The sequence below is a fragment of the Toxotes jaculatrix genome, chromosome 9 (assembly GCF_017976425.1).
Source record: "Toxotes jaculatrix isolate fToxJac2 chromosome 9, fToxJac2.pri, whole genome shotgun sequence".
Taxonomy (NCBI): Eukaryota; Metazoa; Chordata; class Actinopteri; family Toxotidae; genus Toxotes; species Toxotes jaculatrix.
This window is the reverse complement of record NC_054402.1, coordinates 1,605,937-1,630,084: the sequence shown is the minus strand read 5'-3', so window position 1 is coordinate 1,630,084 and position 24,148 is coordinate 1,605,937. Positions and strand designations below refer to the sequence as shown.

The following is a 24,148-nucleotide window of genomic DNA, read 5'->3' as shown; positions in this document are numbered from 1 at the left end:
CATTGTAAAATTGCTTTTAATCACTAAAACATTCTCAACCTCCATCCACAAACTCTAACCAACACTAAGGTGATTTACAAATAACACACTGTCCATCAAACCAAATTACATGTTTTATCTGCACAGATAATTCATCTTACAATGCAGATCAACATTTTTACTGCCAAAATAAACAACATCTAATCAACAAACAACACACGATACAAATTATACAAAGCTTTAACTATTACCAAATCATCCACACGGCAAAAAAATCTCACACGTTAGCAGAATTCCAAAACAAAAGGGGGTGTGGCCACAGACATCATTCATCAAACAACTAGTCCCACTCAACGAAAGTCCCACCTCCCTACATTTAATCATGAAATGTGTATGGTTAAAATACAAATTACATGATGCTTGGAAAAATAATATCTAACTTTTAACAACAGGCGCCATTAACCTGCTTCATCAACATCTCTCAAACTGAACACTGTGTGAGTTATCCTCTGACAAACTTCATGATACTTTTTCTTAACATGTGCAACTTTCTTGTAATCACATGACAGACATGTAGTCACATAAACACAACTCACTCAAAGTACATAATGTCAATTAAAGTTAACTTTTTCATATATATCCACAAATACCAGGATATATTTAACCAGGACATCCTGGTAATCTTAACATATGTGGCTGAAAATAACACCATTGAAATGTCTACACAAACTCTAAACAACACTAAAGTAATTTACAAATAACACAGTCCATTAAACCAAATTACATGTTTGCTCTGCACAGATAATCAGGATGACCTTCACACTCATCAACTCATTTATACGCTCATATGATGATACACTCATAGCGCCCCTGCTGGGAGGGGGCCATGGTCTTTTCTGTTGCTGTATACTGCTGTGCTTCTCTGGGGAGAAGAGCAGGAGAGAGGAGAGGACATTACAGGACTCTTGTGCGTGGCTGTGCTGGCTGTGACTCCTGCGGCTCGCAAGGGGTGCGAGGGCCCGCCCATCGCTGCTTGCAGTTTTAATTTTAGTTACTTTAATGCTTTAAACAAACGTGAGAGCGCACATCACTCAGACCATGTAAACACTGGAGGAAGTCAGGTGATTTGAGTACTCAATCACAGAGAAAATAAAACCTAATAAACATTTGTATCTGTCCAGAAAGAAAAACAACAATCTGATCAACATAAAGGTATGAACTGGAATGATTGGCACAGTTAAAATACCAGTGTATTTGTTCATGATACAAACAAAACCTCCAGTGCAGGTTAGTGGTTGCAGGGTTTGTTAGCTTGACATGTAAACAAATAAAAAACTTTAAGACGAGGCAGAGTCCTGACTTATCAATAATCAATAAGGGAAACAAACAAAACAACACAGACTTTCTCAACCTTTGTGGCACAGATCTGATTTTGGGTGTAACTGAATCATCACACAGAAACACATTAATTCTCTTTCAGGGTCTTTTTTCCCCTGAGAGCTTTAACTCCATATTTGCGTTTGAAGAGTTAAATTCAAAACCAGATTATTTCTAACTGCAGAACTTGTCATCAAGTCAACAAGTCATCATCTGTACTAAACTGTACTAAAATAACCAGTTTGTTTCAGAGCTAAACATAACGCTTAACGGGGGGGGGGGGGGGGGGGGGGGGGGGCTTTTCAGCTGCATCTCATGGTTTTCATCATCAAGTAGAGTTCTGATGTCGGATGTTAAAAGCTTATCCCAAATGAGCAAACCCCTTCTGCTGATGAAGCCTGAGAAGTGAAACTAAAAGCCCCAGACAGAAAGCTAATAAGTGGCCCTTGAGTTAAAATTACTTTATAAAACTACAGGAATGTTAGATACAACAACAATCAAGACATGAAATGTAAAATTAAACAGCTGACAAAGCAACATTAAACAGAAAAGGTGTAAACATAAACCATGAATTAAGTATAATAAAAAATAGATTAAATGGTTACACACAGGAATTACAGGCGTATTTCTAGTGTGTCACACATAACAATAGTTTTAAATAAATGCTCTCACACGGTCTAAAGCCAGAAAAAAAATTCAACGAGAATATTATTCAAAGTGATGCGAAGATCGACAGTTAAAACTACAGCCGGTGCCCGTGAAGAAGAAAGAACAGACAACACAAAATCTTAACGGTTGCTGACAAAGTTTTTCCGAGAGAAAATTACAGCCAATATTTTATCTAAGCACGAACGTAAATGCAACAACATCTTGACTTTGTCAGTGTTTCAAGATGCACGAGGAAAGACAGGAACAAGACTAAATGGTGCAGCTTCAGTAAAGTTCCTGTGATGATCTAATGCTCGTCACACACACACACAAAAACTGGATGGATGAGAACTTCGACATTTTTAGATCCTGGTCATCAGGGAGGAAAACCTGTGAAAACAGTGCCACAGAAGTTGTTACCTACAGAAAACATGAGTTAACTCTCTTCAGCTGAATGCTGAAGTTTGAATGGTGACGTACGACTGTTAATGTTTCTGCAGTTTTCACCAAAATAAAAGTTAAACCTTTTTACTACCACTCAGAATATAATTTAATGTCTCTCCACAGTCAAACTGGTAAAGATGGAAAATCAGTTGGGACAATGAAGCCTAAACTGTTTATTTAGTACATTATTTATTGACATTCATATCATATTTTGTCAGCACTTCCCAGGAGTATAAAACAATAGTTCCTAATAATATAACTAATCAGTGATAATTACTAAAATCAAAACTTGCCCATTATGAGTGATAAGCTTTATATTGACCGTTCACTAGACACACACTGGTACTATTAACAGCAATCAATAAAAAATGTTTAAAACTCCTGTAAATTAAATTTAAGGCTTTTTAATAACTTCTGAGGAGACTGAGTTTAAGGCTCCTTGTTAACATGCTCAGACTTCACACTAAAGCAGTTAGTGTAACATGGTAATGTTAGGTGAACTGACCCACACTGTCTTGCATAAAGCCATGCCACTAACTACAGTTACTAGAAATACTCTTTTTTTTTACCTACAGGTGAAGATCACTGGTGAAAAATCTCTGTGGACAGAAACTGGAGCTTTACTCCGTCCAGACAACCACAGCAGAATCTGGTCACACTAAAAACACTAAAAAACATCAGTTCGAAGGACTTTACTGTCACAAAAAAAGGCAGCACAGTCCTTAAAGTTTTCAAACCTGGAGGCAGTGGACACCTGCTGCCACCTGGGGTCACTGCAACATTCACCAAAGGCTGAGATCTTACAACCAGAACCCAGAGTCCTCTGTTTGATCTGAGTCAGTCAGATAATGTTATCGTAGCAGCAGCACTGACTCCACACTGCATTTCTGTTCATCGCAGGTCTGACTGTTGAATCCTGAACCGAAGCAGGAAGACCGACCTGATAGACGGAGAGGTTGGAGGTGTTAGAGGTAGTCATCCTCGCTGGACGGCTGATCCTCGTCGTAGCTGTAGTTGTAGTGGTAACAGTTGCTGGGGCCTTCGCCGGGGTCGTCGCTGTTGGCAGCCGAACTCTCCCCGGTAAGCTTGGACCCTTCTGAGCTAGCAGAAGGACTGCGGCTCATCCTCCACAGCTGGTGGGCAAAGGTCCGCCCCCAGCTGCAGTGCTGGCCAACAGGGCGCAAGAGCCGGATGAGCTCAGTAGCCTCCTGCCAGTAAGAAGTTCACTTGCTGTGGCCCCGCCCGGAGCGCTGCTTGTTCATGGTGGTCAGCATCTGACTGATGTACGAGGTCAGCAGGTCGTCCATCTTATAGCCCTGCAGATGTGACACACACACATGTTGAAGAGACACATGACAGTGACGATACTCAGGTGTTTTACTTTAGTAAAAGTACCAATACAACAGAGTATATATATATATAAATAAAACTAGTTGAAAATGGCCTGTGAGTTATATACTTAATGCTGTGCAATGTCAAACAGTACATTTCTCTCCAATACTGTTTGTAGTAGAGCAGAAGTGTAGAGTGTAGAGTTGGATTTATCAGATGTACATGTGTGTGTGTGTGTGTGTTGTCACCCACCAGTGAGGTCTCACACAGCAGTTTGCTTCCTCTGACCAGGTTGCCGATGGTGATGTGGAAGTAGGTGTTCCCGCTGCTCCAGTTGGAGATCTTGGTGAAGGGGTGGGTGGTCAGGATGTCCTGCACGGATTACACGGAGCGAGGTAAGCCTCGATTACCCACAGTGCCTCTGGCTGACAGGCTGTGATGTCTACCACTCCAACAGCTGCTATAAATTCATGCTTGCAGTTTATCGGTTGCTAAATTACTTAACTATAACTGTTGCTATAGTTATATAATGACTGCATAACATTCTGCTCTGAACACATCTTGGTCAGAACCCTTCAATAACTAAATGTAAAGGATCCTTTTCAAAACTGCGTTTATACGTTTCTGATTAAAACTGATCGGCTGCAATTTAAACCCTCAAATACTGAAATCAGAATCTGCCTTAAAAATCCATTATCTTTCGGACTCATACACAGACCTTCGTCTTCGGGTCGATGAGACTGACTCCGTGCTTGTTGATGGAGATCAGCAGGATCTCTGGGTAATTGGGTTCTGTGGTTTGCTAAAGACAAAAGACAGATATTTATGTTGCCATTATATCTTATATCTGTCTTTGTTTGATAATCACGTGTCCTCATTTCATAAAACTGACTTCAGAAACACTGGGAAACAAAAAGAAGCTAAGACAAGTGAGAGCGAGCATCAGACAGGAAGTGACTCAGGGCTCAGGTGAGTTTACCTTGACCTCAAAGAAGGCGGAGCCAAAGGTCGGCCATTTGTAGATGATCTTCAGGAACATCAGTTTGGCCTCTTCCCTCGATTTACCAGCCTGCTTGTTGAAGTATGCAACCACAGACTGCAAACATCACACACACAAACACACACACACACACACACACACAAATTAATCATTTAATTTTTTAAATATTGCTTTATTATTATTTATTTAATTATATCGGGGTGGTGCAGTGGTTGGCACTGTCGCCTCGTGGCAGGAGGGTTTCCTGTGTCGAGGCCGTCCAGCATGCGCCAGATGTGCCAAATTTGAAACATGCAAATCATCAGTTTCGGATCATTCGCTGTGTCCACCCCCTGACTACACATAGAATTTGACTCTAAGATATAACTAGGTAAATACAGTACATTAAATACATTACAGCTTGGTCACTGGCGTTTTGCAGGTTTACCCTTTTCCAGTCATCTGGGGACATCTGTCGAATGAGATCCTGGGGAACCAGCTCCCGAAGCATCTTGGGAATTGTAGGAAAATGTGATTTGTCATCCTCAAACTTGACCCGGTATATGAGCGCTGCAAGTTGGAAAACCTCTTCTCGTGCACACTTGTGGTAGCCACGCAGGTATTTAGGCAGCTCCTGAAGAAAAGAAGAGTCGTCGTTATTTACACAAATCAACGGTTTAATTATGAACAAAATATGAATCATGAGTCTTTGTCTGCCGAAACAAAGAGGAACTGAGGTGTAGGAGAACGTTCATTAATGAATTAATGAATTCAGTGTAAACACCATAAAACTGACCTGGTAGTAGTGGAAGATGGAGTCAGCAAAGGAGTCCTTCCCTGGAACGGTGTTGGTCCACAACTTCTTCATGAAGAACACCTGATAGGTCAGAGAGGGGACGATGCCTGTGAGGAGGGAGAGAAGAAACATGAGAGTACCGAACACCGAGCAGGAGACGTCCAGATGCTCACAATTATCAAACAACACAAATTCAAAGATCATTAGATTAAATCGATTAATAAAAAAACTGAAACACTGATCATGAACATGAACATGAACATGACAACGATTTTATTGCCACAGAGTCAAACCACATCCTGCCACCAACCGTCTTTAGCAGGTCGAGATTTCTTGATCCAGTCTGTCAAATGTCTGACGAAGTCAAAGAAGAAATCTCCCTCTGGCACACTGATCACCTGCAGAGGACACACACACATTAACACACACGTTAACATAATGCATTCCCTACCTCCGCCTGTCGGTCACATGTCCTGACCTGGATAACCTGCTAAAGCAGCAAAGGGTTTGATCCTCGACCTCTCACCTTGTCTGAGATCTTGACGAAGAGGCTGAAGCCTTCAGGAGATCTGAGCAGCAGCCTGGTGGAAATGTTTTGGCAGAAATCCTTTGCCTTGGTGCTGGACTCCACCTCGAACGCCTGCAGGTCAGAGACAAGCGTCCAACACGAACAAGCTCAGTTTCCAGATAACACTCATCACTTTCTGTTCCTGTGTGTGTGTGTGTGTGTGTGTGTGTGTGTGTGTGTGTCGTACCTCGTCTGTATCATCAGGGAAGTAAACTTTGTGGAAGATCTGTGTTGTCTTATGTTGGATGGCTTCCACTTCCACCAGATGAGGGGGGTACTTCCTGGATCCGTTACTGTGGCGAGGAGCAGAGTTAACCATCAGTTTAGTTTGAATCTTAAAATGAGTTTCAGTTGTTTTCTCTGACAAAGCTGAGCTTTAACTTTCCACATTTCCAAATTCTGTTTTTTATTTCACAGCAACATCAGAGATGCAAGGGTGAGTTGATTAATTGATTAGTTGACTGTCCAACAAATAACCTGCAACTATTTTGATAATCAATTAACTGAGATCCAGTCATACATGCAGTGCACCCTGTATGTGCAGTAACCACTGACAACACCTAAACACTTTGAATAAATCTGAAGACAAAACCAGATTCATGGCAGGCCACAGGTAGCCACAGGTAGCCACAGGTAGCCACGAATTATCTTTTCAATAATCACAAGTTCAGTATAAATAGTTGTAAAACCTGTGTCAGTTACCGTAGAGCTTTGTGCAGCCTCTGCATGCAGTCTCCAGAGAGCGGGTGGTGTTTCTTGGACTGGAGGAAGCGCTGGATGTGGGGCAGCAGCACGTTACTGGGAGGGTACAGACCAGTACACAGCCACAGCAGCTCCCAGCCTTTCTCCTCACTGTACCTGCGGCAGCACAAAACTCATGTTCAGCTCCTGGTTTACACAGCTCCTCCTGCTGTTCACACTAACTGTGCTGTCAGTTTACACACTTGACGTGGTTGTCAGTGAGCTGTTTGATGATCTGACAGTAGATCTCGTCCTTCAGAGGTTCGGCCTTCAGCGCTCCCTCAAAGATCTGGTCTGTTAACTCGTTGACTGAGCGCGTCCGTTTGGACGGGTAGTCTCCCATGTACTTCATCATAGGTGGGACGAATGTCAAGGAACAAAACAACCTGGTCATGTACATCAGTGGTCCCCAACCCCCGGGCCGGGGAGCGGCACCGGTCCGTGGGTCAGATGGTACCGGGCCGCACAGAAAGAATACATCACTTACATTATATCCGTTTTATTTATTATCTGATTCTGAACGATGTTTTATTTTGAAAAATCACGGATTTTCTCCGCCACATGTGTCAATGACTCACTCTTGATGCATGTCAAGATGTTTGCCTCGGTCACATGTCTTACCTGCATCCGCTACCTTCTTAAAGGGGCTGCTCCGGCCGGTAACACATAATACATTACCGCTAAATGAACAAAACGAAACGTCTTTGGGAAGTGTCTTTGCGCAGGGTAAAAGAAAAAGAAAGCTGCATTTAACAGACAGTACCAGGAGTCCCAACTGAAATATGGATTTATTGTGACAGGTTGTTTCCACGCACCAAGCGCGCTCTGCATAATATGCGGCGACCGGTTCTCTAATGAGGCAATGGAGCCTTAAGAACTGCTTCGCCACTTGGAGACCAAGCATTCGTTTATTATTGCATTTTAAAAATAGTTCTTATGCCGATCATATCGTTTTATTTTGTTGCATTTATCCGCCACGCCTCAAAGGCCGGTCCGTGAAAATACTGTCTGACATTAAAGCGGTCTGTGGCGCAAAAAAGGTTGGGGACCGCTGATGTACATGAATATGTGGATGTGACACAGTGTGGAGGAAACTTCCCTCCTGCATTTTGGTGCTTTTTTTAAATAAACAATAGAAAGTAATTTAAAAAGGAAATGTAAATCAGTTTGATGCCCACACTCAACACAGAAATCAATGTGCAAAACCAATGAAGTCATTGATCTGTGATGACAGAGTTCAGGTTAGGATGTGTTTTGTTTGAAAATCATGAGGTTGGTGTCAGATGGAAGGAGGAGCCTGAGTGAGGTGAACGTGCTTCCTGTGTCAGAGGAAACATCAGCTGTTTAAAGGATATCTATGAAGGACATGCAGGCGTCCTGAGCCAGGTCCTCGTGGTTCACGACCTTCTTCAGCAGCGGCTGCTTCAGCGGCTCTCTGGTGCAGCTCCACAGCTTGTCCTTCCCACGGTTCTTCGTGACCATCACCCTGCTCAGAGTGTGTTTGGGCGGAGGTCTGGAGGAGGCAGGCTACGTTAGTGACATGCTGAAATGTTATGTTTGGGAAAGTGTGACCAATTTAAACCGAGGGAGAAAAGCTGCGACGGTAACTTCTGCACTGAGTTTAAATGAAGGACGTTTCCACACAGACAGTCTCTAACTTGGTAACGCTGTGTCCGCTGTTCGCTCCACTGATGTTGTTCAGATCAGTAAGTCTGAGCTAATTGTTATGTTTGCCACGCCCACAAAGCCTTTTCCACGTTTTCCACGATTGACACGGAGCGCGGTCGGAAGAATGCGCGCGACGCGACAGCTTCTCGTGACAGCTTCGCGTGAGCTACGTAGCTCAAACATATGTAGCTGACAGCTTCAGCTACGTAGCTCACGCGAAGCTGTCAGCTACGTTCGCGTGAGCTAAGAAGCTGTCGCGTCGCGCCGCGCGCATTCTTCCGACCGCGCTCCGTGTAAATCCGCGTAAAATGTGGAAAAGATCAAGAGCGTGGCTCCATTTTAGCAGCATCGATGCTAACAGTGCACAATGCAAAATATGTACAGGCATGAAGGACACTCTGCCAGTGCTTTCTGACTTGGCAACAAGTTGTCTCTGTATACGAGCAACATCCACACTGTTAGCCTGCAGCGAGCTCGTCTGACACCTGAAGAAGCAGACGTGCTGATTTTTATAAAGAAGAACTGCTGAGTGATATAATGGTGCTGCAGTAAGCCTAATGTACTGACTTCAAACTCTTAATTTTGCACTGGTTCATTGTGTTGGTTACATTTGTTACGTTACTTTTTCGCTTTTTACTTTGCGTGTTTTCGACGCATGTATGAATGAAAAAAGTTCAGAAACTGAAAAATAAAACCAAAGTTTTTCAAAGTTATGTGTAATGTTGATTTTCTAGAATTAAAATTTGGTATTGAAAAAAGTATCGTTCAGGAATCCGTATGAAAGGCAAGGTATCGGTGTGTGTGTGTGTGTGTGTGTGTGTGTGTGTGTGTGTGTGCGTGTACCTGAAGTAGTCGTAGGAGAACTCCTCCAGCGTGTAGGGTTTCACTCTGCCGTCGCTCTCCGGCAGGACGAGCTGCGAAACACGAACCGACTCCTGTCGCTGGTCCGGCGTCATGGTGACCAGCGCCTGGTTGGTTGGATTACATCAGATTACATAACAGGACAAACGACTAAAGACAAAAGACACAAGATCCACATGTCAACAGCGTTTACATGATAATATGCTGATGTTTGTTTCATTGTGCAAAACATTTTAAAAAATGCAGCCGTGAAATTTGTTGTTGTTTCTGCGGTCTGCCACGGATGGAAACTGGCACCAAATCTCTACATTGTTCACCCGCTTCTTGATTGTTTTTTTATTTCTTTTGGTTCAGTTGGTTTTTGTTATTTCTTATTGCTGATATTACAGATGATGATGATGATTCTTTTCGCCGCTCAGAGGACGTTTGATGTTAACCTCTGTTTACTTAAACTAAAAATACTTTTTGAAATGAAGCTCTGAAATGAAGCTTCAGTGTCCAGAGGTTTAATGTGTGACTGACAGAGGTTGTTGTTTTTTCCTCTCACCACCATTTCTTGCTGAGGTCGGGTCATGGTGGGCAGGACATACACGCAGTCAGCTGGGAAATCTCCTCTCTGATTGGTTCGTTCATTGACACCGTGAGCCCAACCAGAGTTGAGGACCTGCTCACCGGTGTCCTGGTCCAACAGGATCAGGTCTCCCTTCAGGAAGCTCAGGAACGTGGACTCCTCCCCAGCTGTGGGGAAAAAACAAACAACAGTTTGTTCTGAGGTGAGATGACAAACTTTTCTGCAGTGACACTTTCTGTGCAGTATATAAACACATTCATTTCACTGAGCAGGTATTGCACAGTAATTTAGTCATCGTGTGCTGCCCGCCGCTCCCCCCGGACTTACCGGGGTTGGGGCTGTCCTGCAGTGCGACCACAAACTTTGACCTCTTCCTCAGGCCTTCCAGGAAGGTCACCACCAGGTCACGGATGTCCTCTGCATTGTTGGAGGTGAAGGTGTACTCGTCTCCTTTGATGGTTGCCAACGTGAAACTCTGACCCTGCAACTTTCCTCCTCTGAAAGAGGAAAATCAAACAGGATGAAGTGTCTGGCTGTCGTTGTCCAGAACAACACATGAAAGCATCTTCTGATTCGCCGTCTCGATCAGCAGGACATTATGTGTGAGTGTTTTCCAAAACTGTTCAAGAATAAAACCGTTTCCTGAAGTGACACAGCTGCATGACAGGTCCGGTGAGATTTAGGCACAGACTGGATCAGGACTAAGGAAAGGGCCTGGTTTAGGTTAAAATAACTACTTAGTTAAGGTTAAAGGTGTCATGGTTAAAAGAAACCAGTGTTGACTGTCAGCAGGAAGCGGGGAACAAACAGCGATCTCAGTGACCCATCCAACCACCCAGACCTCCACAGCTCCCAGCATGCCTCACCTGCTGCTGGAAACTGCAGTGATTTCTGGGAAGGAGAGCTCTAAGAGGACCTGCTCCTGCTCGTCCACAAAATAAACTCCGGTCCAGTTGACGGCTACGATCAGGTCATTTTTAGGCAGACTGGGACCTGAGAGGCAGAGAAACACAGCCACTGATTTCTGACAACATTTTCAGAAGCTCAGCTGAAGAGACAAAAATCCTTCAGCAAACATAAAGTCAGTAACAAAAGTATACACAATGCTGTTTCTGACAAATATAAAGATTCATTTTTCATCTTTTTTTTATCCACACAATATAAGCGCCATTGTTTGGGATTTTCAGATGAACATACACAGAGTTTGGAAGAGGCAGAATTCTGATCCGTCATCAATAATCAGAATTTCAGTGTGCCTCTTATCACCTCGAGGCATGTTTCGGATGATCGGATCTTTGGTGCATGCTCAGTGCCTCTGTGAGAGTGGGCGTGGACCACACCTGTGCAAACTACGGCGCGCGGGCCACACCCGGCAATTTGTGCGTCCCTGTCCAGCCCGCGTGAGGCAAATCATAACTTATAATATAAATGAAAAAATATTCATGCCGTGAATTCAATACAACTGTGTGCTCTTATTTTGAAAAGCCACAAGCGTGACGTTTTACGTATGAATCCCGGCGGCACGCGAGCCGTTGTTTGACCAGGTCTGGCGCAGACGGTCACCTGAGAACTTGAAGGCTTCGTAGAAACGAGAGAAGAGCAGAGGCCACTTGTGGCGAGCGAAGTCCACCACTTCTTCCTTCACCTTCTGAGGGTCGAACCTCTTCTGGGTGTAGATGCCCTGAGCAAGCGGAGAGAGACGTTTTATTACGTTAAGAAAAGAAAGAGACATAAGTACGTGGTGACAGACGCTGACTGGGAGGACGCTGACAGACTCTGTCCCAGTGATGAGCACCTTTTTGTGCGCAGCCATGATGAAATGAGCCCATTTCTCGACCGTCCTGGAGGTGCTGATCTCTCGGTCAGGGATGTAGGACGGGATGAGGCTCAGCAGGCGCTCCAGAAGGATCTCTGAGCCATAGTCAACGTAATACTGCTGAGAGGCCAGCTCTGCCAGGTCATCCTGGGACACAGAGGGACAGACACTGGTAAGTCGGGCTGCTGTATTAATAAGGATGCAAAAAAAACAAATGCAGTCGTTACTGAGTTTGTGTTACTCTGTGTTAACATCTTTTATTGTGATAGATAATATGTAAGATAGAGCTGATGTGTGCTGATGAAGGGAGGGGGTCCTCTGGTTCCTCCTGCTCCAGAGCTTAGATTCTGATCCTGAACAGTTCAAACGAAAAGTTCAACATTTTGGGAAACATGGAGGAACATGCAGTCACCCTGTCGCAGCGGTATTCTCCGAACTTCACGCCCCTGACGGTTTGTTGGTAGATGAGGTTGGTGGCAACCAGGTCGTCAGCGGGACAGTGCCAGGGCGTGAAGATCTCCTTCCTGAAGAACAGCCTCCAGGGGGCGTTCCTCTCCTGGGCTCCCTGCTCCTTCGCGTACTGCTCGCACTGAGACACGGCGTCCATCACGTGGTCGTTCCCGCTGCCTAAAGACGAGACCTGCGGGTGCAGTGATGATCTTCTCATTTAGTTTCATTCACTGGAGCCAAATATGTTAAATATTTATTACAGACAATTTCTGAACTCTGCACTTTTTAAATCAAGGTTTGAAAAATATCATTTCATTACTGACGTTACTGAGAAACGTTAGAATTACTCAGATACTCAGTTTTACAGCCTGAAAGTTCAGATCATTTATGTGGTCCTCTCTCTGTGTGTGTGTGTGTGTGTGTGTGTGTGTGTGTGCTGTGTGCTGTGTCTACACGTGCCCACCTTGTCAAACAGAGCAATGTAGAGTGAGAAGCCGAAGCGGTCCCGCAGGTTGACTTTGTCGGACAGGGCGCTGCAGAGCTCCTTGGCTGTGGTGGCCGAGTCCGTCAGCAGAGTTTTGGTCGTGCCGTCCATGAACGTCACCGGTAGCATGATGGGCTTCTTCGACTTGGTGGCCTGGAAACAGATTCTCACCGTCACACCCACTGCTCCTCGCACCAGGACTACGGACTGACATGGTGCTGCATTTGGTTCATCGACCTCAGAAAAGTCAGGTGTGTGTGTGTGTGTGTGTGTGTGTGTGTGTGTGTGTGTGTGTGTGTGTGTGTGTGTGTGTGTGTGTGTGTGTGTGTGTGTGTGTGTCTGCACCTGCAGCTCCAGCCAGGACGGAGGTTGTGTTCTCGTCCCGTTAACAAACGTCCGTCTCAGTCTCTCTTCACAGTACGGAGCGTAACCCGGCGGCCCGCTGCTGATGAAGTTCCTCAGGTACTGCAGGTAGGAAAAAAACAAACAACAAAACACAACATACCAAAATAAAAGTTGTTTAAAACATAACAAAAAGAGGGTGACAGGTAAGAAAACCCCAAAACACTGATGAACCGCTGCTCAGCAAACAGACAGACAGACAAACAAACAAACAAACAAACCAGCTGCAGAAGTCATGTTAGTGATCTCAGTCAATTTTGCAGTTTTGTGTGAGCATGTGTTTTATCATCTGAAATGATAAGTGTGTTATTTTAGACTCTGACTTCTTCATTCTGTTTATTTAAATAGAAAAAAAATGCTGACCTTCACGAACTTGTCTGACGGAGCGAAGCAGCCGACGCACAGAGAGATGAGGATCCAGCCCCGAGCGTGAGAGCTCTTAGACGGGTTCTGACTCAGCTGCTTACAGATCTGACAGTAGATCTCATCCCTAGGTCGCGCACACACACACGCACGCACGCACGCACGCACACACACACACACACACACAGAGCAAATATGATTTTTGTGTGTCATCAGAACACGAATCATATTTACAATATGATTACAATATACTTAGAGCTGTTGATGCATATACTGAATTTTGTATTTAACTGAGTTTTACCAGTTCTATCATGACCTTCTGTCCGTGTGTGTGTGTGTATGTGTGCGCGTAGGTGCGTGTGTGTCTTGTGAAGGTGCGTGTGTGCGCGTGTAGATAGATAGATAGATGGAGCTTTAGTGTCACTTGCACAGAGGTACAGGCGAAATTGCGTTCAGGAGTATCGCCTCCGGGCCACTGCAAATTTATTTCGCGCCTCCAACACGCTTTCCTGAAAAGGTTCATTTGCAAGTTGCGATACATACATTTAATACAACAATCACATCATGACATTTGTCGGGGGGGGCGGGGCAGAAGATAAGGTGCAGAGGCAGACGGTAGATAGGGGGTGGGTAGGGAGGGGAATGTGTGTGCGTAAGTCTATGAGAAGTGTTTGATTTGTATGACCGAGACTGCCAGGATGTTTACAGGTCAGTTCATCAGTTGTCCTTGAAGGGAGATGTGAGCGGCATAGGAGTTTGATAGGAGCACAGCTGCTGAGCTATTCCTCCAGGCCGGGGTCGGGGGGGCGGGGGGCGGTGGACAGAACAATACAGTCAATATGCAGAGAAGCAATTTGTTGATCCGGGATTAATTTATCCAGATCAGTAATCAATCAGTCTGGCCTCAGTGCTCGTCATCCCCTGCAGATGCATGGAGTGGCTTCGACATCTCCTCAGTCCGGCTGATCTCAACAGGTGTTCGGACTGTCTCCCGATGTTATCATTCCGTCTCCGCTCCTCCTCAGATCGGGCTGAGATGTCACTGATGTACACTGTTTGTAGGTGCGTACGTGTGTGTGCGCGTGTCTGTCTGTGTAGGTGCGCCCGTGTGTGTGTGTGTGTGCGCGTGTCTGTGTGTGTGTAGGTGCGCCTGTGTGTGTGTGCGTGTGTGTGCGCGTATGTATGTGTGTGTGCGTATGTGTGTGTACCTCAGTGCTGGTCTCAGGATCCCGTTGCCGATGATGAAGTGAAGTTTCTCCAGGTTGGACGTCGGCCTGTCCTCCAGCATGCTGTTGCCGTGGAGACCGTACTCGCCATCATTGAGGCGCTTGGTGACCTGTGAAGCATCAACACGGTCACTTCTCTGGTTCCGCACCTGGAGATGCGACTGTCAGAAAGCTACGAGGCCTCACCTCCTCAGTGATCTTGGATTTCTTCTTCAGGGTGAGGGACACCAGTTTGTGTCGGACGCTGTTCTTCTTGTGGCTCTCGGACTGAAGCGTCTGGAGGCAGAACACAACCAGAAAAAGCTCATTGGCTAATCAGAGTCTCCCACATGACACATAACGACTGTGATGCTCAAACCAAAGTCCAGTCCTGCCCACATTTAACATGTAACATGACCTGTTCAGAGACCAGGCGCTCAGAGGAGGGTTAGAAGAAACTACAGTCATTATCAGGCATCTGTCCATGACACCTGTGCTAATCCCACGTGGGCTAAAATGTTACATGACAAAAACAAGGTCATTAAAATGAAAATGTTTTACATTCAGCATTTAAGAATTGCACTGAAGAGGAAACGTAGAATTAAATGGTTTAAAAGTGGTTTCATGATGAAAAACCACCTGAACTTAAAGCAGTTCATCGTTTATAATCTCAAACTAAAGAATTGGTCTCCCTCCCACCCCTCCTCCCACCCCTCCTCTCCCTCGCCTCCCACCCCTCCTCTCCCTCACCTCTCCTTCCCCCTGCAGCGCCTGCAGCTCTCTCTTGTAGGTCTTCTTCCCCAGTGTCTCGTAGATTTTGGTCATGACAGGGATCTTCTCGCTTCCGTCGCTGATGGCCATGTGGTACTTGGGCTCTGGCAGATCTCCCATGAACCTCAGCACCGTGATCCAAACTGCCAGAGCAGCCTGAGCCGGGACATGGAAGAATTATTTATTCATCGAGTGTATCGGGTGAAATGTGACCTACAGAAACGACCGTTAATACTAAGTTTGTATCTGTGACAATGATTCAAACTGATTTTTTTGTGATTTCTTTGCACAGTCAAAACTATTTAAAGCTATTTTTCCAGATGTGAGCGTCTTTCTGAGAAAAAGCAAAAATCTGAACAGCTGTTAAAACCCGTGTAAAACTCAGAGGTAAAAGGTGACGCACCAGCTGGTCTCCCTCGTCGTCGTGAAAGAGCAGCGGCTGTTTGAGAGGTCTTCGGACGTAGGTGTGCGTGCTGGTGCCCTGAAAGTAGGTGGCAGCAAACTTGGCGAACTTGTACTCAGATAAATCCTCCTCATCATCATCCTCAGGCAGAGGAAGAGCCTCGTCCAGATCCTCCACCTCCAGCTCCTGATGGGTGCGCTCCAAGTCCTGCAGAGGAGACAGGGCTTCAGTCATGTCACAGGGCGTCAGATGGGAACATCTCTGGCCTCTTTAGGCGTCAGGAGGAGGATTTTTATTTATTTGTTGCTGTTTTTTTGGAGTCGTACTGATCATATAGTTTGTGGCTTTAGTGTATTTAGTGGTTCTGTCTTTGTTTGGTTGCTCACCTCAAAGCCGGCTGGTGCTTGTCCCTCCTGCCCAGGGAAAGAGCTCGTCGTCCCCAGGAAGCCGAACATCTTGTCGACCATATCGGAGTCGTTGACGGGCTCTGTACGGGCCTTCTCCATCTGCTCCACCATCTCCTTCTTCCTCCGAGCCTCCTCCTTCTCCTTCTTCTCCCGCTCGGCGTCCTCTTTGGCCAGCTGGGCCAGACGCTCCTAGAAAATAAAAGCATCACATTGGTGTTGCCTCAAAAGTGTAATAATAATAATAATAATAATAATATCTGTTAACAAACCAGGCCTCTAAGTCTTTAAATGTCAGAATTCCTTGTCGAACTCCCACCTGGTGTTTGCGTTCAGCCTCGGCCTTCGCCCTCTTCGCAGACATCTGGTTCCTCAGTTTGGCCTCTTCAGCCAGACGCATCTTCTCTGCCTCCAGCCTCCTGCGGTACTGAGGGAGGAGAGAAAGGAGTCTGCCATTAAAAAACAGCAGCTAGTTACCAAAACAACACAAGCTCAGCCCCACTGGACTCCCAGGGACAAATGGAACGATGCTGCTAACGTTAAAGTGAATTTAAAAATGTAAAACACGAAACTAAAAATGTATAAAAAGTTGTGAAAAACTTTGTTGTTCAGCTCTCAGCCTGTTGGTCTGACACTAAGGTGTCCAGAGTTACAGTGTTTGTTTGGCAGCAGTTTTTTTTTTTATTTTAATGTTGTAGCGGATCAATGCTGAGCTCATTCTCACAATTTCATACAACTGTGAGGTGTTTCAATCTGCCACAGATCATATGGTTTATATATAAAATCTGTAAACTACAGGCGCTTCAAAATGTTTCCTACCTCTCCCTTCAGCCTCTTGTACAGCCGGCGAGCGATCATGCCTCTGGTGTGAGCCTGGATGGTGATGACGGCCCACAGCCGGTGTCTGAATGCCCGGCGCACCAAGAAGCCCCGGCAGCGACCCTGGAAGCGCGTGATCCGCTGACGCGCCACGTGATAGGACGCGCACAGCTTCCTGGAACGAACCAGAGCCTGCAGGCGAGAGAAGCCTGCTCGCATCTGAAGAGACAGAAGAAGAAAAATGTATTATCAACCTTTTCTGATTCTAAACGAATGAAACTGAGCCGCATCACACAACAAATCAATTCATCATCACAAAGGCCTGACTGCACTTGTGTTTAGACTTTTCTCTAACTGCATGTGTTTGTGTGCAATGTGAAACACAGTCTCCTCACAGCTCCATAGTTCTTCCTGCACTGATACCCTCTCCACGTCTTCTGGATCATCTTCAGGAAGTTTGATCTGATGACGAGAGGCAAAAAAATAAAAAAATAAATCTTTACCCAAACCTTCATGAAGAGACTGGGTCAACCTCTCTACCAGTTTCATCAGGGGACACAGAGACTGAATCAGGTTTCTGAGGCCTACCTGTCCTTGAAACCTCGAACCACCTTCTGAATGAGGATGACCTTGTCTGTGATGGCCTTGTCTCTCTCGATCTCCAGCAGCATGTCGTGGTGATCCTACAGAACAGGAGGCAGAACTAATAAACAATAATAAACAAATGCAAACACACTTTCTGCTGCTCTGGTTCATCAGTCTGAGGCTCTAATAACCACATTCCTCCCCGAACATTAACCAAGTAATGTTAGTTGTATTAACTTTAACCAGATCTTAATGCTGTAGACAGCAGGTCAGATCTGTCCGTCCGCCCTCTGGCTAATCTGAGCACGTCCTGTCAGGGAAGTGTGGGCACTGCCCTGCCTTCACACCCCTGAACTTTCTACTTCCTGTCCAGCTTCCTGTCTGGCTGAGAGGTAAGGCCCGAGTAATCATTTTAAAACATGAAGTGGGGCTGTGATAGAGACACACGTCCTTTGTCCACTAGTTCAGGTGCTATAGATTCACCCCTGTTCATCTAACATTTCGGTTTCAGGTGCAGTGGGTGGTGGGACAGCTCCGCACACAGGAAGTGAGGGAATTGAAAAAAAAAAATTACGATTCTCTCAAACTTTCCAAAAAAACTCCTTTCCAACATTTTGTCTCTAATATAAAATAACCTTATTTCAGTTTATTGCAGTATCAATATTTTTAATTTACAGGAGAATTGCAGCAGATTTTTGTCTCACATTACATTCATGACTTTTTCTCTGCGACTTAAAGCCTCAGGTGAGTGAAGATCTCAGGTGTGGTTCATCTGCCGTAGTTAGACAGTTCACTGCCATATAGATAGAAATGAACTGAACAGTTTGAGAAATCTGCTCCTCCCTGACCTTAAACCTCTGTTCAACCAGGTGAGCATCAGGTTTTCACCTGACAGCTTCAGAGGATGCAGCCCTGGGGTTTCAGAGATCACCTGGTCTTACAGCTTCAGAGCTTCTGTACAACATGACACATGTTTGTATCATCGACAACCAGCTGCGGAAAGGCAGTGTTTCAGCAGGCAGGGCTGGACACGAGTCGCACGCTGAGAAAACAAACGGCCGAGCCTCAGTCAGCTGCTGATGTTTTCATTTCACCTCCAGGGGCAGAACTGACAGTGTCACCGTGGCAACCAGCTCACGGATGTGCCTTACCAGCGACTTTTGACCTCAGGACAACATCTGCCCTCAAATGGCGGGAAACCAAAACACACACACACACACACACAGCAGGAAACTAAAACACACACAGTCTTTCCCATCAGCAGACACGTCAGCTGGAAACAATCACAGCAGAGCCTCGCTCCAAAATGTAACGTCAGAAATCTCCTCTGCCAAAGTGAGAGGATGATGGAGTAACTACATTAAGAACTTTATTGATATATATAAATATATTATTAACACAGCAGTGCTATATAAATTACATCTGTCCATCATCATCTATTAACAGATGACTGACATGTCTTAAAAGCTAACTGTAAACATCTTCTCCAGGCTGCACCTGGGGAAAATCACCTCGTACCTTCAGGAAGATTTTGGTCTTTCCCATCTGCCAGTCGTCGTCTCTGCCGAGGACGGCCTCAGCGATCCTCTGACAGGTTCCCCTCAGGTCCTCCTGACGAGACAGAGACGCAGCAGCGGAACCAGCGATTTATTAAGGAGGATGTTTGGTGACGTATCTTTCTAACAAATTACTGTGCATGTATCAGACTAATGCACCTTTATCCCACTGAGCTCCACTGTCTCCACTGCAATGTGAGTTGTACAGTCACATTTGTGAAACTTGTCTATCAGTCACACACTCACAATCTCTTTTTCAAAAGTAATACTGTCTTATATTCAGGCTAATACAGTAATAAACAGCTGTACACAGCTAAAACACACACACACACACACACACACACACCTGTAGTTACACTCTACCTGTTTGTACGCTGGTTTGACTCCAGGCATGAGGACCCGGTAGCGGTCGACAAACTCCACAAAGGTGTAGCGGATGGGATATCCTGCGCGGCGGATACGAATGGTCTCCATCATACCTGAGTACCTCAGCTGACGCACACACAGCTCCCTGTCAAATAACTACGCACATAAACATGAGGGCTGTGACCGGACCGAACAGTTTTTCAAAATGACCTTTGTCGTACATTTGTTTTCATTTAACATTATGTGCAAAATATAGACAAAAATCTTTTCTTCTTTCCTCTCACATTAATCATCTGACGACCCCTCAGATCTGGTGAACCTTTGAAGGGAGACGTCTCACTGCAGAATGAGCAGGATTCTAAACGCAGGACTTCTGTTTTGTTTACTGGTCCTTTTTTTTTTTAAGTAAAGGATCTGAGTGCATCTTAACCCTAAACACCAAAACAATGACGCAGCTCTGCTCAGTTCAGACACCGAGTGCAGATACTCACCATGGGCTTCTTGTATTCGTTGGGTTTGATGCAGCGAACGAAGAAAGGCTGACAGACGCTCAGAGTCCTCATCAGCAGCTCCAGAGATCTCTTAAACTGACTGCTCAGAGTGGGCGAGCGCTTCCTGGTTTCTGCCCCCTAAAAACACACACACACACACGCACACACACACACAAACACACACAATGAGGACTCTCTTTTCTCTTCCTGAGCTCTGACACTAACCTTTTTCCTCTTTCTCTGTCTCTAAATATAAAAGTCTTTGTCCAGCTGACGGCGCAGATTCAGAGTTAAACATCAATAAAAAGAACAGACAGAGCGACAGCTATGTCAAGAGGATGGATCATTGGTCAACTAATCAATCAGTCAATCAGTTCACCAGCAACTATTTTTAAAAGCAAAAATAAACAAGACTTTGATGGTTTCAAGCTTCTAGTGTGTGGGTTTTTTTTTTAAATCACTTAAATTAATAAACTGAATATCTTTGGATAATTGATCAAATAAGCAGTTAAATTGTCCATAGATTCAGGGTGAACTAGTGGTGGAGTTCATGTTTGCTATGTGCCATTACATGTGTGGACAACTATCAGTGAATTAAACTGACACTGAAGAAAATGTAAGAGCGTGTTGATGGAGCGTCGTCTTCTGATTTCTAAGAATGTTCATTTTCAGTGGACACTGTGAGTTAGATGTGACAGTAACACTTCTGGTCAGCGCTGATCAAAAAACATTTTAATATTAAAAACTTTAATGTGTGTGTGTGTGTGTGTGTGTGTGTGTGTGTGTGTGTGTGTGTGTGTGTGTGTGTGTGTGTGCGTTCGTTACCATAGCAACGTCAGCCTGGAAGATTTGTTTGATGAACTTGTTTTTGGAGGAGTGAACCAGCTGGATAATGTCGCCGTATAAAGTGTCTCTGTTCTTTTCCAGGAAGCCTAAAGGACACACACACACACACACACAGTGCAACACATATTTATGTTACACAACATGCCACGAAGCTGTCACGGTGTTGTTTTCCCTTCTGAACTCTCTCTCAGCTCACAGCCACAGTCATGACAAACATCAGTTCAACATCCAGCTCAGCTGATCTCAGATTACATGATCCACATCTCAGGAAGAAAACGCTGACAGACTCAGGAAACACTGAACTAAAAAACACCACAACAGGAGACAATACAAGATGGATCACCGCTGTCTTTGAAGTAGCCTTTGTTTATTTGTCTATTTATTTATTTATTTGGCATAAACCGTGACTCCGCTACGACAAAAGAAGGATGCCTCTTTGTTCAGTTCCCCTGAGGAAAGAATGTCTGTGCAGCCTCATCCATCCTGACAGTCTTCTGCAAACTGGTTCCATGTCCAAGAGGGACACATCAGAGCAACGATAGATAGATTTTTTTTTTTAATTGCTAACTCACATTTCTCTAAACTGAGTTCACTCTTTCTTCACACAGTCAGCACAGCAGCAGCCACTGTGGACCAAACTGTGCATCACTTTTCATTGCTTTTACAGCAATGTCAAAACCAAAAGCATAACAAAATGACTGTGAATCAGATTTTTTTTCTTTTTAGATGCAGTGGAACGTAGTAAATGTCTAATTGTCTGAGAGAGTGAACTCAGTTCAGAGAAATGTGAGTTAACAATTAAAAAAAAAAAAAAACTCCACTTATCTCTGCTCTTCTGTGACTGTGTAGTAAAACAGGAATGTTTTGATGTAACTGCATCTTTAAATGTTCTCCAGTGTGTATGAAGTGACTCTGACCTCTTGTTTCATAGTAAACCACGCCGGCAAAGTGCTGGATGCCAAACTGAGTCTCATAGTTGTTCTTTGGAGGGATGTAGTTTGTGTTGAGTTTGTGCTGAAAGTTCAGCTTGTTGAGCATCGTGGTGTCTGTGCCCTGCGGAAAAAACCCAAAGACAGAATTATGTAAAGCTCCCAGAAACCCATCCCCCCATCCACCACCTGAGTGGGTACCTTTGGGAACTTGCTCTCCTCATCAATGAGTGAGATGATGTTCATGGGTTTGATAGCGATCATGTCCAGAGCGTCCTGGTTGTCGGTGAACTCGATGTGCTGCCAGTTGATGTGCTCCAGGTTGTACTCCTCCTGCTCCAGCTTGAAGACGTGACGGACAAAGAACTGCTGCAGGTTCTCGTTGGCGAAGTTGATGCACAGCTGCTCAAAGCTGCAGGAGGGAGGAAGTGACGAGAAGATAAGCAACAATGAGAAGAGAATTCACCTCTCAGTGGATGCTCTTCAAGTAAAGAGCAAATCACAAGAAGGTGAGAAGAAGATCTGGTTCATTTATTGAGACTGTAAGAGACTCTGTGTGTGTGTGTGTGTGTGTGTGTGTGTGTGTGTGTGTGTGTGTGTGTGTGTGTGTGTGTTGCACCTGTTGACAGTGAAATTCTCAAAGCCGAAGATGTCCAGCAGTCCGATGGAGCGCCTGAGAACTTTGGGCTGTGAGGACGGAGGCTTGTAAATGGCTGCATTGATCTTCTCCACGATCCACACAAACAAACGGCCATAGATACCCTGCACACACACACACACACGCACGCACACACACATACACACAGAATCCACATCAACATTCAACACCTTCACATTTCAAATATATCAGACATTGGCCTTGCAAATGTTTTATGATGAAGCAAAGACGTTTTTGTTTTAGTTTTCACCTGCACACTGAGTAACAGGACATCTCTAACCTCCTTTAACAGGTCTCATTATTGTATCTATCTCTCATGTTTGAAGACACACCTGATGATGTGTGTCCTCTGACAGAGGACACCTAAGGCTTTTAACTCATGAGTTGTGTAACAAAGATGCATAAAAGACAGTTTTAAGAATTAAGTCTTATACCTTAACGAAAGCGTCGCGTACATCCAGAGCTTGTTCCATGCTGAGCGGGGTGGAGACGGTCTCTCCTCTGGTGATCAGAGTCCGGCTGGTCAGACAGTTCATCAGATCCTTACCGTCCACCTGAACACACAGACACAAAGGTGAACTATCAAAACCCCTGACCTGAATCCTTCCTAAGCTTTTGATTTGCTTGGCACTGAGCAGTGATCACAGCAATGGGTCCGTTACCAAACTGAGCCAGAGGAGACCTCTGGGTTCAGGCCCAGGAAAAGTTCAGGTGAACATCTGTACGTCTGTGAAATGTTCAGGTGTTTGGTTTTTTGGAGATGTATGTGTGTGTGTGTGTGTGTGTCACCTCCAGCAGTGTCGCAGCAGTGGTGAGGTGAGGGCTGCGGACAACCTCACAGGCATCCAGGTTGTCGTAGGTTCGAGCTGTGGGGTCAAAGGTCAGAAAGAACAAAAATAAAACAAACAAATACAAATTCAAAAACATTGTTACAAGGTACAAAAAAAACCTCTGGAGAAATATATTTTACCTTCATATCGGAGGTTTCCCATGTGTAAAATAGCTGCCAGCAATTTAGAAATCTCCCAGTTCTCTTTGTCTGTGAACATCAACACCTGCAGAACAGAGCAGAGAGAATCTGTGAGCGATCACCTTCCAGTTTCTTTAAAATACGAGAGGATCCACTTTTTAAGAGTGAAATCTAACACAGACCTCTGGCTAACTGCTGTCCTGTAATGAGCGTGTGGTTTGAATCAGTACCTTCATTGCAGAGCAGATGTTGGAATATTCTTTCATGTCGTCTCGGCCGTCACACACTGTGCAGTTTCCCTGCAGAGAAAGAAAAACCACACTGCGTTTAAATATCATCAGTTTGTCCTTTTTATATTTCAGTCAGTGAACCGGACAGCGAACTTTCTCCCTGCAGGATTTTGGTAAACGGTAAAACGTTGACTGTAAAGGACAAAATTTAACAACTGACATTAACAGCAGATATTTTACAGCTGAAGCTGCACACACGAGGCTGAAAGTGAAACCTTACTCACTATGGTCAGGTAGGTGTAGTCTGTGGCCTTGCTCAGCCCCAGCTTCTTCTTCTCGTCCACAGTCATTCCCTTCAGCATGCAGTAGAAGATGTGGTAGTTTCTCTCATCGTAGGCCTGCAGGGAGAGGAGCGTTAACATTAAACACAGCAGCA

General features: G+C 44.9%; 1 protein-coding gene across 2 annotated transcripts in view; it reads right to left on the bottom strand.

Annotated features, from left to right (window-relative positions):
* Nucleotides 1-1,709: 1,709 nt before the first annotated feature.
* myo7aa (myosin VIIAa) overlaps nt 1,710-24,148 on the bottom strand; it is a 35,746-nt gene continuing 13,307 nt past the window's right edge. For both annotated transcript variants that reach the window (XM_041047048.1, XM_041047047.1), the window contains 43 exons: nt 23,997-24,110; nt 23,713-23,781; nt 23,483-23,567; nt 23,302-23,378; nt 22,947-23,066; nt 22,474-22,616; nt 22,056-22,266; nt 21,843-21,978; nt 20,905-21,011; nt 20,080-20,217; nt 19,586-19,744; nt 19,185-19,277; nt 17,670-17,764; nt 17,477-17,543; nt 17,082-17,300; nt 16,582-16,689; nt 16,245-16,454; nt 15,859-16,065; nt 15,435-15,611; nt 14,892-14,981; nt 14,688-14,815; nt 13,480-13,606; nt 13,060-13,179; nt 12,694-12,867; nt 12,193-12,420; nt 11,760-11,927; nt 11,528-11,645; nt 10,831-10,957; nt 10,292-10,461; nt 9,941-10,131; nt 9,376-9,500; nt 8,220-8,377; nt 7,068-7,221; nt 6,826-6,981; nt 6,311-6,416; nt 6,082-6,195; nt 5,866-5,953; nt 5,556-5,662; nt 5,208-5,393; nt 4,760-4,876; nt 4,499-4,582; nt 4,033-4,152; nt 1,710-3,764 (listed from right to left, as the gene is read on the bottom strand). In XM_041047048.1, the coding sequence (XP_040902982.1) occupies nt 3,672-3,764; nt 4,033-4,152; nt 4,499-4,582; nt 4,760-4,876; nt 5,208-5,393; nt 5,556-5,662; nt 5,866-5,953; nt 6,082-6,195; nt 6,311-6,416; nt 6,826-6,981; nt 7,068-7,221; nt 8,220-8,377; nt 9,376-9,500; nt 9,941-10,131; nt 10,292-10,461; nt 10,831-10,957; nt 11,528-11,645; nt 11,760-11,927; nt 12,193-12,420; nt 12,694-12,867; nt 13,060-13,179; nt 13,480-13,606; nt 14,688-14,815; nt 14,892-14,981; nt 15,435-15,611; nt 15,859-16,065; nt 16,245-16,454; nt 16,582-16,689; nt 17,082-17,300; nt 17,477-17,543; nt 17,670-17,764; nt 19,185-19,277; nt 19,586-19,744; nt 20,080-20,217; nt 20,905-21,011; nt 21,843-21,978; nt 22,056-22,266; nt 22,474-22,616; nt 22,947-23,066; nt 23,302-23,378; nt 23,483-23,567; nt 23,713-23,781; nt 23,997-24,110 (5,784 nt within the window). In that variant the 3' untranslated portion in view covers nt 1,710-3,671. The remainder of the gene's footprint in view (nt 3,765-4,032; nt 4,153-4,498; nt 4,583-4,759; nt 4,877-5,207; nt 5,394-5,555; nt 5,663-5,865; nt 5,954-6,081; nt 6,196-6,310; nt 6,417-6,825; nt 6,982-7,067; nt 7,222-8,219; nt 8,378-9,375; nt 9,501-9,940; nt 10,132-10,291; nt 10,462-10,830; nt 10,958-11,527; nt 11,646-11,759; nt 11,928-12,192; nt 12,421-12,693; nt 12,868-13,059; nt 13,180-13,479; nt 13,607-14,687; nt 14,816-14,891; nt 14,982-15,434; nt 15,612-15,858; nt 16,066-16,244; nt 16,455-16,581; nt 16,690-17,081; nt 17,301-17,476; nt 17,544-17,669; nt 17,765-19,184; nt 19,278-19,585; nt 19,745-20,079; nt 20,218-20,904; nt 21,012-21,842; nt 21,979-22,055; nt 22,267-22,473; nt 22,617-22,946; nt 23,067-23,301; nt 23,379-23,482; nt 23,568-23,712; nt 23,782-23,996; nt 24,111-24,148) is intronic.